At 44.4% G+C, this 13445-nt stretch overlaps 1 protein-coding gene and 1 long non-coding RNA gene across 2 annotated transcripts in view; both read left to right on the top strand.

Annotated features, from left to right (window-relative positions):
* Positions 1-799: 799 nt before the first annotated feature.
* On the top strand, positions 800-8490 carry LOC143997498 (uncharacterized). Its single transcript, XR_013277694.1, has 2 exons — positions 800-1118; positions 7369-8490. It is a non-coding gene; the product is annotated as an uncharacterized LOC143997498 (long non-coding RNA).
* Positions 8491-10375: 1885 nt separating this feature from the next.
* The window catches only part of CTHRC1 (collagen triple helix repeat containing 1), a 43599-nt gene continuing 40529 nt past the window's right edge, over positions 10376-13445 (top strand). The window contains exon 1 of the mRNA XM_077493143.1: positions 10376-10642. Coding sequence (XP_077349269.1) covers positions 10514-10642 — 129 coding nt within the window. The 5' untranslated portion in view covers positions 10376-10513. The remainder of the gene's footprint in view (positions 10643-13445) is intronic.

The raw sequence follows: 13445 nt of genomic DNA on the forward strand, positions 1-13445 counted from the left end.
ACGTCTCCACCCAAGAGACAAACTTTAAAATAATTTCACGTTGGTACCGCACCCCTTACCTTTTAAGCAGATTCAACACATCCCAGTCAGACAAATGTTGGAGATGCCAAGGGGAACGGGGGACACTCCTCCATATCTGGTGGTCATGCCCGTACATACAATCATTCTGGCTTCAAGTACACAAGCTGATCTCAAAAATTACCACATACGAACTCGAATTCTCACCTGCCCAATTCCTTCTCCATCTCCATATCTCCGGAAACTTACCCTACTTTAAATCATTGGCCATGATGCTCGTTAATGCTGCAAAATTGTGTATACCCCCTCTTTGGGGCTCCCCAAGAATTCCATCCATAAGGGATTGGTTTATGAGAGTTAACAAGATTGCAGAAATGGAAGAACTCATAGCAATCTCACACAACTCACCTCAAAAATTCACTACCCTATGGGCTTGCTGGATACACTTTAAATTAACTGATGAATACTATAAGGGGATACCTATTGAAATTACCAAAGATATAAAGACTAATATGCTTGGGTTTGCATTTCTCAATAGCTTCAGAATTAAGACACAAGCATACTGGCGTACGTGACATACTATGTACAAAATAGCGTGACTAGATGACAGATATCTGCATGTCTGCATGTCTCTCCAGAGGGTCTATGCAAGATATTGATATCTCAGGAAAATATCTGCCTGTGTTTTCTTCTCTGTACATTGTTGAGAGGCACGAAGCTAGATAAGGACTGGTTACGCAAGAATATGGTCAGTCAGCAGATGCTGAAAGGGCAAAATAACTGTCAGGAGATTGTATTAACCTTTGACTTACATTTCAGGAAAGAACTAATGTCATGAGTTAAGAAAATTGTCTATGTATGTGTAAATCACCCGATTGGCCCCTCACAGGGCAGGGCTTTGTGTAGTACCACATAAAAGACGGTCCACTCTCCCATTAAACCTTGTAATCTTTCACCACGTACCCAGGAGTGTATGTGTATTGATTAACCGCCGGCGATTGGGACCTCCATTGAGCCACTCCAGCCTAGGCTATCCAGGGGAATCTAGAAGACGAACACCTTACAGTTTTTGGTACCAGGAGTGGGGTGTGTTTGCACAGGTAAGTCATTTACACCTTTACCTCTTTTTATGGTAATTGGCGTTTATGCTTGACCTGTCCAAACAACCATTATAAGAAATTTAATTGTATATATATATATATATATAAACTGTGCCTTCGCAACGGACTAGGCTGGTCCCTTGGGGGGTGAAAAGGGTTCGCAGGTACTGAGGAGTCTGACTAGGTTGGTCCGACTATAAACTAAGAGAGATATTCATGATTATATTCTAACACGGGAGGTATCATATACGCCCGTGACATAAGGATTGGCTAAATGGACGCCCACTTGAGAACTTTTAAAGAGCACTATAAATAATGAAATGCATCATGATGTGATTACTTGATAATGTACATGTAAAGTTTTAAAACTGAAATCCTAAACCATAAAAATATGTCTGTTTCTCTTTAGGTGCAAGCGTAAGTATATAGAGTATTAACGTTGTATAAGATATAATTATATAGAGTGGATATCTGTTTGAATAAACCCAAATGTTGTTAAATGAATACAGAGTATTAAGAACCAGATTGTAGTGAGGTAGCACCCGCCTGTTCACGCTGCACGCTAGGTTTACTTTTTCTTAGCATTTATGAAAGGTAGATTCTTTTGACCACTAGACCTACAGGCTTCTCTTGCAGACTTGGTGTAAGAGGGGTATATCCCGCCACCAGGAAAGATTTACCCTTCATCGTATATTAAGGGTAAATCTTCATAGTTTTATATAAGTCCATCTGCCCCAAAAAGATCAGGGATCCTACTCCCAGACCAGAGACCGGATTGTTGAACAAACCGGGTGTTATCACCTGTGTCCTGCCACTAGACACACTGCCCAGACTACTAGATGGGGAATTCTGCAGCAACCCAAGCCATGGCCACCCCATCACCCTATGAATTTGTCAGTAATATGATCCCTGGCCCCCAGGTAGAACCATTTTGGACACAAGTCCGAGAAAGGTGTCAGCAATTGGGGATACATGACCCAGGGCCATATGGTCCTTGTACTGAGGAAGACTGGCAGGAAGTAAGTAAAATATGCCAAATCCACAAAAATTCGTACCCTCCAGGGAAGTGGGAAAATATTCAATATATGAAAGATTGTTACCATGCATGGGATAAATGTCTACACAAATATAAAAAGAAGCATATTAATAAAACTACAAAGCTTACTCCAAATATAGGACCCAGTACTATGGCTGAAGCCCCTGCACCCCCTTCACCCCCCCTCCCCCGCCTCAATGTCCACCCCCACCTTATGTTATGGTAAAAAACGAGGATGGGACGCCAGGTCCATACCTTCAACTATATCCTTCACTGGATCCTGTAGTCCTAGCCGCCATAGCACACACCACAGCAACACCACAACAAGTGGCCCAATGGGAACAAGTAAGTAGGGGCAGAGAGGAAGAGGGGAGACAGGAGGAAGTTACAGGACAAGAAGAAGTGGGTAGTCCCGAAAAGCAGGAATTAGAGGAAAAAATAAAAGAGTTTGAAGAGAAGAAAAAGGAAGAAGAAGAGAGAATAGGGAAAAGGAGAACTGAGTTAGAAACACTTATGGAAGAACTAAAACAAAAAGAAATAGCCCTCAATGAGGCAGAAAAGGTACAAGTGGATAGGAAAATAATGTTAGAAATGTATCAGAAAGACTTGGAAGAAAGGGAGAAGGAATTCCAGGAGGCAAAAGAGAGAGAGGAACATAGGATGGAGGACTTAACAAAGGAACTAGAAAAGTTAAGAAGGCAATTAGGGAAGAAGGAGGAAATGTTAAAAGAAGCGCAGGATAGGATTATATCGCTGCCCCCCACCACTACAAGAAGCCATACAAAAGAGACACCTATTCCCAAAACTGAGGAGTCAGGTCCAATTAGTAAAAAAGGGACATTATCCATAGAAGAGGAAACTGAGAAAGAAGTAGTAGGGGCCTCATTCAAAGCACCTTTGATGACCATAGGGGACACCGAAGTGCATATACCATTACCTTTGGGTACGCTCTCCAAAATAAAAGAACTATGTCCCAATCCCAAGAAGTATCCACGAGATGCAGGTACCTTTCTGGCAAAATATAGTGCAGGCACAGGGCTTGACAAAGATGACATAAAAGGTATTCTTAGCATTGTAGACCCAGACAGCCCAGAAGAAGCCCCTGTAGACGACCTATGGGCAACCCATATCCAGATCAATAAGGATTGGATATCCTTTTGGAAAGGCATGGGAGGTCATTGGTCCAAATTATACAAAGGGTCATCTGCACTCCAAGAACTGATCCTAGCCAAGCAGGGACCTAAAGAGAAATTCTATGATTACTGTAACAGAGTATACTCCCTATGGAAAGCTGTAGATGGGGCCACACCACAATTATTTACTACTACCATCATGTCGGGAGGCGATCCCAAAGTGACGCAATTGCTCAAATTCACAAACCCCAAATGGGCGGAGCAAGCACCAGATGAATTCATGAAGGACGCTGGGTCCAGAGAGACTTCAGGGGTCTTTGAACAAAAAGGGGGAATTTTGCCCTCCTTGACACAAACACAAACCCTAGTCACACCTGAAACCTCATCCTCACCACCGCACCTCATGACCATGCAGCCCTACCCACCTGACCAAGGATGTTTTAATTGTGGGGAACAGGGACATTGGAAATCACAGTGCCCATATAGACAGAGGGCAAGCTATCCGAGGGGCAGGGGAAGGGGGTACAACGCTGCTAATCGCCCCCCCCCCCTCACACTACAAGGTACCCCCAATACCCGCCACCTCCCCAAACACCATCTCAAAACCATGCGCTTGCACAGCCACCCTACACCCCAACCTCTAACAGACCTCCCCCTCGAATCCCCATGCAGTGGCCGTCTACCCGACAAACACACCCCCAATAGGGATGCCTAGAGTATGTCCCTTCCCTCAGTCTGGTGTGCCACAACCTATCATGGAAGAGTCTACCACAAGTTATATTACGCGTAGACAACCACATAGTGTGTTTCCTGCTTGATTCAGGTGCCACTTTTAGCTCATTAAATGATGAGAGGTATGACACACCACTGTGTACTGAGGGACACTCTATTGGAATAAATGGGACATCGGTTACTCATTCCGTCACCCCGCCTTTACCAGTCTCTACCCCGGATGGACTAGAGCTATGTATGCAGAGTTTCGCTGTCCTGACTTCCTGTCCAGTGTCCCTAATGGGCAGAGATTTATTATCCCAGTTGAACATTACCATTAAGTTTGACAAAGACGGCTCCCTCACTGCAAGTTCCCCTCTTTGTGACTTACACAGCCCAAAAAGACATGCACACAGGAGTTTCTTTCTAATGATACCTTCTTCCCTTGACCATCACACAATTTGGGCAGAAAACAAAGGTAGTGTGGGCTTTATTAATTGCACACCATATGCACCCCAAATGCGATCAGATGCGGGGATACAATATCAAAAACAGTATCCCCTACCCCCAGAGAAAGTCAAAGGCATCTCCCCTCAAATTAATGATTACATATCTAAAGGTATCCTAAAACCAATCATTAGCCCCTGGAACACACCCATTTACCCTGTAAAGAAGGCCAGTGGCGAGTGGAGACTCGTCCAAGACCTCAGAGCAGTAAACAAACAAGTGATTCCCCTCCCACCCCTAGTCTCAGACATCACTTTTATTTTCTCATGTATACCGGCACATTCTCTATGCTACACAGTGATTGATTTAGCAAATGCCTTCTTTAGCATTCCCATTGCGGAAGAGGCCCAGCCTATGTTTGCCTTCTCCTGGACGGAGGGCCAGTTGACGGGTCAGTTAACCTGGACACGCCTGCCTCAGGGGTATGTTGATAGTCCTGCTGCCTTCTCTATGGTACTCAATGAGACTGTCAAATCTTGGACGCCTGAGCGAGGGTCGGTGCTAATACAGTATGTGGATGACTTGCTCTTGTGCAGTCGCACTGCTGAAGATTGTGCGGTCGATTCCACATCTCTGTTGAACCATCTAGCCCACATCGGGCATTTAGCATCCAGAAAGAAGATACAGTGATGTATGCCACAAGTGGAATACTTGGGGTGCATACTAAAAAGGGGGACAAGGATGGTCTCCCCCAAACGCGCCGCAACCCTACAAGCTCTGAGCCCCCCAAAAGACAAGGCAGCCCTGCTCTCATTCTTGGGCGCTGTGGTATATTGCCGCCAGTGGATCCCCGACTGTTCTCATTATGATGGTATACTAAGAGAGGCCACCGCCTCAACAGCCCCTAGGCAGGTTGATTGGACAGAGGAACGGCTTAAGGCCTTCCAGGCCCTATTGAACAGTTTGTCATGTGCACCCGCCCTGGGGTTGGTAGACTATGGTAAAGCTTTTCAACTATACTGTGTAGTCTCGGGGACCTCTTTTGCCGCGGTTTTGACACAACAGCATGGAACAGGCTACCGCCCTGTCTCCTACCTATCTAAAAAACTCCCCCTTCAGGTTCAAGGCATGCCATCATGCCTTCAGAATTTAGCCGCCTGTGCTATGGCCGTACAAGATGCCAACAAGATGGTCTTGGGACACCCGATGACGCTTTACACCACACATTCTGTCACCCACCTCATACAGAACATGAACACCCAACACATGACCTCACAAAGACTCAGTGGATATGAGATTTCCCTCATGAACACAGACAATCTGTCTCTCAAATATGTTCCCGCCAACAACCCTGCCGTCCGTCTCTTGCACTCCATGTTACGCCTACCACGAGACCCAGACCAGTTTCATGACTGTATAACACGAGTGGAGTCTATCACATCACCAAGACCAGACCTCACCGACGTACCGATTACCAATGCAGACGATGTTTTTGTGGACGGTAGTTGCTCCCGTCCCTCCGATTCCACCTTCCAAACAGGATATGCAATAGTCCAGTTGCCAAACAAGGTATTAGAAGCCAAACCACTGCCCCCCTCTTCGGCTCAGGTGGCTGAACTAGAAGCCCTCACCAGGGCCTGCATTTTATTTACAGATAAGAAGGTGAACATTTACACAGACAGTAGATATGCATTTGGGGTGGTGCATGACTTCGGAGTAATATGGGCTAAAAGAGGTTTTAAAACAGCAGATAATAAACCTATTTCCAATGCTACCCAGATTCAGGCACTTCTTCGGGCTATTTTGCTCCCAAAAGAGGTGGCAATAATTAAAGTAAAAGCACATTCTTCAGATAATAGCAGACTTTCCAAGGGAAATGCCTTAGCTGACCGAGAAGCGAAAAAGGCAGCCCAGTCCTCCACCCAGGAGCCCACCCCCACGTCCATGTACTTTAAGGATCATTTCACCTGTCCTAACTTTAAATCTGTAGTGGCACAAATGCAATCATTAGCCACTGAGGAAGATGTCTTGTATTGGGTGAAGGCTGGCTTGACCAAAGACCCAGAGGGTCTGTGGTCAAAAGAGGGGAAGATATTGGGAATACCTGAGGCAAGCAATATTCTAATTCTCTCCTACCTTCATGGTCCAGGACACATAGGTGCCGTCCCTTTAGCCACTATGTACACCAAATCTTTCTGCACAAACGCCTTGAACAAACAAGTCAAACTCCTGACCACAAGTTGCCTTACCTGTGCTCAAAACAATGTGCAGGGCAAACGGCATGGCCTACATGGTCATCTACCCCCACCAATAGGTCCCCTTACAGATTTACAAGTAGACTTCACACACATGCCAAAACAAAAGGGGAACCTAAAATTCCTGTGCGTTGTCGTTGATAAATTTTCAGGCTGGGTTGAAGCCACTCCCTGTGCAGGTGAGACAGCCAATATAGCAGCAAAATGCTTGCTGAATAACTGGATTTGTAGGTTTGGCATACCAACATCTATTTGGTCAGATAGGGGACCTGCATTCAGCTCCTCCGTTACCCAGGCTGTGGCTAAATTGTTAGGGCTGCAATGGAAACTACACATCCCCTATCACCCTCAAAGCGCAGGGGTAGTGGAAAGAATGAATAGAAATATAAAGGATAAATTGAAAAAGGCCACAGGGGGCACAATGAAGGGATGGCTTGATCACCTCCCTTCTGTGCTATTCCAGATTAGGACGGCACCCCACGCCAGAATGAAACTTTCACCTTTTGAAATTTTGATGGGAGTCCCCGCAAACATAGAATTACCCCCATTAGACCAAGACACTGATATTGACATTTATTCCCAACAGGAAATGTACGTGAAAAACCTGGTAAGTATGCTTCATGAAACGAACGAACAAGTTTCTGTCACCTTCTCTCCTCTCTCCACAGAGCCAACACACCCCTTCATCCCAGGAGATCAAGTGCTAGTCAAGCAACTGGCCCACAAAAAGAGGATCGGACCAATCTACTCTGGACCTTGGAAGGTTGAAAAGGTGTCCAGAACTGCGGTCCTGACTGACCAAGGAAACACCTGGATCCACGCCAGCAGGCTGAAAAAGTGCCCACCGCTTCCCACAACTCCCGACCCCCCACCTATTGAAGGAGAACCCGACCCACCCGAACAGCTACCGGAACTGCAAGAGATTCAGGAAGGCATTGGACAATTAACCCTTGAAACCTTACACGATAGCGAGGAAGAAGGACAAGCATAAGAACTTGTAGAAATGTTTTTACCTTCAGTGTCAGGGAAGGCTGTATGCCTTTGGGGTAGTCTGGTACTACTTGTATTCCTGCCCACATGGTTTATAGCCAACTGTATATATCATCCAGAAGACTTAGGTCTATTAAAAGGGAAACACGGCCGCTCCGGAGGATCTGAAACTCACTTCCATTGTTAAAGATCCAACGGTATGGTATAAAAACCAAGAGCACGAGGGTTCGGAGTATGAAGCCTGTGCTACTAAATTAGAAAAGGAATGATCATTATGTAAATCACAGAATGATCAAAGGGAGGATTATAAGGGGATACCTATTGAAATTACCAAAGATATAAAGACTAATATGCTTGGGTTTGCATTTCTCAATAGCTTCAGAATTAAGACACAAGCATACTGACGTACGTGACATACTATGTACAAAATAGCGTGACTAGATGACAGATATCTGCATGTCTGCATGTCTCTCCAGAGGGTCTATGCAAGATATTGATATCTCAGGAAAATATCTGCCTGTGTTTTCTTCTCTGTACATTGTTGAGAGGCACGAAGCTAGATAAGGACTGGTTACGCAAGAATATGGTCAGTCAGCAGATGCTGAAAGGGCAAAATAACTGTCAGGAGATTGTATTAACCTTTGACTTACATTTCAGGAAAGAACTAATGTCATGAGTTAAGAAAATTGTCTATGTATGTGTAAATCACCCGATTGGCCCCTCACAGGGCAGGGCTTTGTGTAGTACCACATAAAAGACGGTCCACTCTCCCATTAAACCTTGTAATCTTTCACCACGTACCCAGGAGTGTATGTGTATTGATTAACCGCCGGCGATTGGGACCTCCATTGAGCCACTCCAGCCTAGGCTATCCAGGGGAATCTAGAAGACGAACACCTTACAAATACAAACGAAGATTTCACAATTGAGATAATTATCGGCTATTTACTAGACCCCCCCCAAGACACAATCTAGTATTGGTAATGCGGCCACCTGCCCAACTCAAAAGAATGACCGATCGACATAATTACTTTGACCTCTATACCTTCTATAGGTTTACGATGCCGAGACACATCCTCAAATGGGATATTCCTTTCACTCTATTTATAATATACACCTACTATGGCACCTGGCAGTTTCCCACTCCCCCTCTGATTTTTCCCCTTTCTTTATTCCCCCCACCCCTCCCCCCCTCTTTTAAAAATCTTGGTGGTGTGCTGGACACACACACCAGTTATAGCTTCAGACAACAACCTATGCAAAACATATTAGATACAGTCATCTAAGCTTATCATAAATTATTATACCATACCGGTTTCCTTAGGTATCTGCTTCAACAATGGTAACAACTCATATTTTTTCATCAGTTACCCATGGGTTGTCCAACTGACCCGCTGCCCTATCAGGTACCCAGTCACTACACAACGAGACCCACTTACCCTCCTCTAGCTTTATAATAGCCATCAGGATGATTAGTAACAAGGGTTTGATTGTTATCCTTCCCAAGGTTGTTCAAAATGTTGTAATTGCTATTATAACCAGTCATATGTACCATATACACCTTTTTCCATGGTATATATAATGTTTTGTTATGTACTGTTCCTTTTTCTTGAATAAAAAAAAAAAAAAAAAAACAAATACCACCAAAAGAAAGCTCTATTTGTGGGAAAAAAAGAATGCAAATTTTGTTTGGGTACAGCATTGCATGACCGTGCAATTACCAGTTAAAACAGTGCAGTGCCATATTGTAAAAAATGCTCTGGTCCTTAAGGGGGCAAATCCTTCCGGGGCTGAAGTGGTTAAAAATGAATTAAATAGTGTTTGACTTTAAGCCATTGCAACTTATAAATACAGAAGTGGTCCAGATAGTGAACTGGTTTCCTCTGCAGCATGTCAATGACCGAACATAAATTAAAGCATTAATCGCCCAAATGGCCCCAATCCTACAGCCTAGTCAGATCGTATGCCGCGTACACGCATTTCGGCCAGCAAAAGATTGAGAGCATGTTCTCAATTTTTTGGTCAGAAAAAGTTCCTATTCAAAAATGCGTTCGTGTGTATGCAATTGCGTCGCGCAAAAACTCACGCATGCTCAGATTCAACTACGAGACAGAAGCTATTGGCTACTGGCTATTGAACTTCCTTTTTCTAGTTTTGTTGTACGTCACCGCGTTCTTGGCGGTCGGGATTTGATGTGTACTTTCAATTTCTTAAGTCTTTGTTAAGTTATTAAATTAAGGCGTTACCCATATGTTCTGACAATGCTTGTGCACTAAGACTGTATCTATCATGTATACATTAATCAGAAGCATCGGGAAGGGGGATGAGGTTGGCTATGCGTTTCGGTTACTCTACTGAGTGGTGTTTATTTAGAACATACATGAGAGCTGCATTCACCAGTATCAACCTCCATTTCTCAAACAAGCTCATCAGCCATTTAGCAGGGAACGGAACACCACCACCCCTGTAGATAATTTTCCTTTATTGTGACCTCTGAAATAATATTGGAAAGATGCAAGCATTTTATAGTAACTCTGTTTGCACATCCTGCTGTGATGTAAATGACAATAAAAGGTTTGTTGGTCCTTTGCGCTTGCACATGGTGAGGAGTTCAGATTGAAGAGTTGAACATTCCTATATCCCCCAGAGGCTGACTAGCCATAGATGTAATAACACACAGTCCTTCAGTAGAAGCAGACAGTGTGTGATTCAGCTGCAGCCCTCTCCCCCCTCACTCCATCCATTCACTGCTCTGAAGACAGCTCCACTGAGCACTGAGCCTGCAAACTTCTTCCAAGCTCCCGGACTTACTCTTCTCCTAAGATGTTGTCACTCTGGACTGCATTTCTTCTGGGCACATCATGTCTTCTTCTCCCTTCACTGTCTGATCCTGACAACCTAAAGGTGAAACAAAGAGCCCTTCGTCAGAAAGACCTGGAAATCATAGACAGAGTGAGTGAAATCTTCTTTCATCCATTCTTTTTACCTCTGAGCATCTCCAGCCTTCTCCTGTAGGATATCAGCTTTCACAAAGAACTAAAATGGAACATGCAATGGTAGACGTATGCAGCAGCTGTAGTTTTGCAGATGTGGTGGGCCTACCATTGACACAGGACCTGCACCCGGGTCTGTGAGCCTAGATTGGGCCTAGGGTGCTGCACTCTAGGGAAATATTTGGACAAGTGTCTGATGAATTTTGTGAGCACAGTCATAGTCCATGGAGGCATCTGATACAGATTAGTAGAGGTGATTTCCACTTTGACATTACTGGCCCATAAGCAATTGATGAATCAGGTATAGTTTTTATTCTATTGGTCATTATGAAAAACGTGAGATTTTTTTTGGATGAATCTTCTAGGGTATTGGCTATTCTATACTCATATGGTATAGCATTTCTGCTTAGCAGCAATGGGGTCGTTGGTTTGAATCCCAACCATGGCAATACCTGCCTGGAGTTTGCATGTTCTCCCTATGCCTGTGTAGGTTTCCTCTGAGAATTCCGGTTTCCTCCCACATGCCAGAGACTCACATACATACTAGGCCCAGGTTAATTGGCTCCTATCTAAACTGGGCCTAGTATGTATGCGAGTTAGGGACCTTAGATTATAAGCTCCTTGAGGGCAGGGACTGATGTGGATGAATAATATATATGTAAAGCACTGCATAAATTGACGGTGTTATAGAACTATCTATAATAAATAAATGAAAGTCAACAGCAGGGACACACATTCTCAGTGGGCTTTAATACATCCCACTTTTTCCATTTAACAGCTAATGCTCCAACAGTTAACACTCCAGCACTGCTTATAAAATAAAATGAAAAATTTGTGGACACCTGACCATCCCACATATACAGTACAAGCTTATTGGACATCCCTTTCCAAAATAATGGCCTTTAATATGAGCTTGCCTACTCGCTTCCCTTTGCAGATATTACAACCCTCCATGCTTCTGGGAAGACTTTACACACATTTTTGGAGTGTTTCTATGGGAATTGGTGCCCATTCAGCCAAAGGAGCATTTGTAAGGTTAGGTACTGATGCACTGTGCCTATTCCAAAAGGTATCATAGGTCTGAGGCTCTGTGTAGGCCACTCAGGTTCCTCTAGTCTAGAGGGTAGTGTTGAAACCATGTCTTTGTGGAGTTGGCTTTGTGCACCGAGGCACTGTCATGCTGGAACAGGAAACAGCCTTCTCCGAACTCTTGCAACAAGGTTGGGGGCACGCAGTTGTTTAAACTGTCTTTGTATTCTGTAGCATTTACAGTAGCCTTCACTAGAAATTTCTAAACCCGATAATTTGGATGGGTTTCCACATATTCTTGGCCATATAGGTAGATGCGGTAGTCAGGTAGCCACAAATTATGACAATACAGTATAGTGTAACACTTAACCCCTGTCTGGTGAATAGGTTGGGGACAACTTTTTCACCAGATAGGAAGTAGTGGAAACTCTACAACAGTCAATTAGCCAATCACTAACCTAACATGCTAAATTCATACACTAACCCCTGTTCTGCTGTCTACTCATCTTGTCCTTCACCAGGAACCTTTGTTGCATGAATCACTGAGATTCCAGTGCCAGAAGAAACTGCTGCAGATTTTTGGTGTGTTTCCTGGACAGTCAGCAGAAACTCTAGTAAACTTTTAGGTCAACCTTGCTGTTGCAGGGCTACATAGTTAAAGAGACAGTTAAGGTGTCTCCTGAAAGCCTGCCCTCCATCAAGGTCTGTTCACCAATCTACACTCCTTTGGCAAATCCCTTCAGCAGGAGTTCACCTTGCGTAAGCTCTAATGCTGGATGGTGTCTGTGCTTAGACAGAAAAATGACCTTACTTTCCACCATAATTAACAGTCTTTGTGTCTGGTGATTGGTTGCATAGCCCAAGCACCATTACACAGGGGAGGCCATGTCCTCCACCCCAGCTGGAGGTGGTGAGGGAGCAGTGATCAGTGATTATACCTTGCTGGGTGGGTTGGCTATTGGGAGGCAGAGGGATTGATTTACTAACAGCAAATAGGCTGTTCACTTTGCAGACGAAGTTGTACTTTCTCAAAGGAACTTTCCCCAGAGCTTAGTGACATTTCACTTTATAAAGAATACCCAATAACGTGCAAGGAAAAAAACAGCATGTTTGCCTTGCTCATGAGTATATGATGGAAGTCATAGAGCTTCACCTAATTCCCGAAACTCTGGGGAAAATCCCACTGCAAAGTGCAACTACCCTTTCAAAATGAACAGTCTATTTGCCTTTAGTAAATTAACCCCGCTGTCACATCACCCTGAACAGGCAGGCTGATTGTTTTGTTTTGTTTTTTAAATAAAGAGTCACTATCTATTTGTTAAAAAAAACAAACAAGAAAACATAAAACTAAATGTAGCACCCTCTAGTGTGTGCTAGGAGTACAGGTACATTTACTGGCTCATGGTAAAATAAGTCTCTTGAATCTGGGTAAAGGGGCTGGGTGACTTGTCCTGGCAGCTCTCTGGTGCCTCCAGAGGGTGGAGGTTAGGAGGAACTGCCTTGAATATTTATATATTTATGGGCCTCAGAGGTAGGTTGGCAAGGGGCTGAGATCATTCCATAAATAGACATGCCAGCCAGCAGTTGGGTGGAAGATGAAGATACAGTGTTGAGGAGGTTGTCGCGGTCCTCAGGGCTGCCCCCTAATCTGGGGGGGGGGGGGTTGTCCGGCCTTGGGCCGGAGCTCGGGTGCTGGGAGGATCCTGCCAGAACACACTGGAAGTTTTTCCTGG

Source organism: Lithobates pipiens, unplaced genomic scaffold (genome assembly GCF_037356315.1).
Source record: "Lithobates pipiens isolate NorthernLeopardFrog02 unplaced genomic scaffold, aLitPip1_a1.2 Scaffold_19, whole genome shotgun sequence".
Taxonomy (NCBI): Eukaryota; Metazoa; Chordata; class Amphibia; order Anura; family Ranidae; genus Lithobates; species Lithobates pipiens.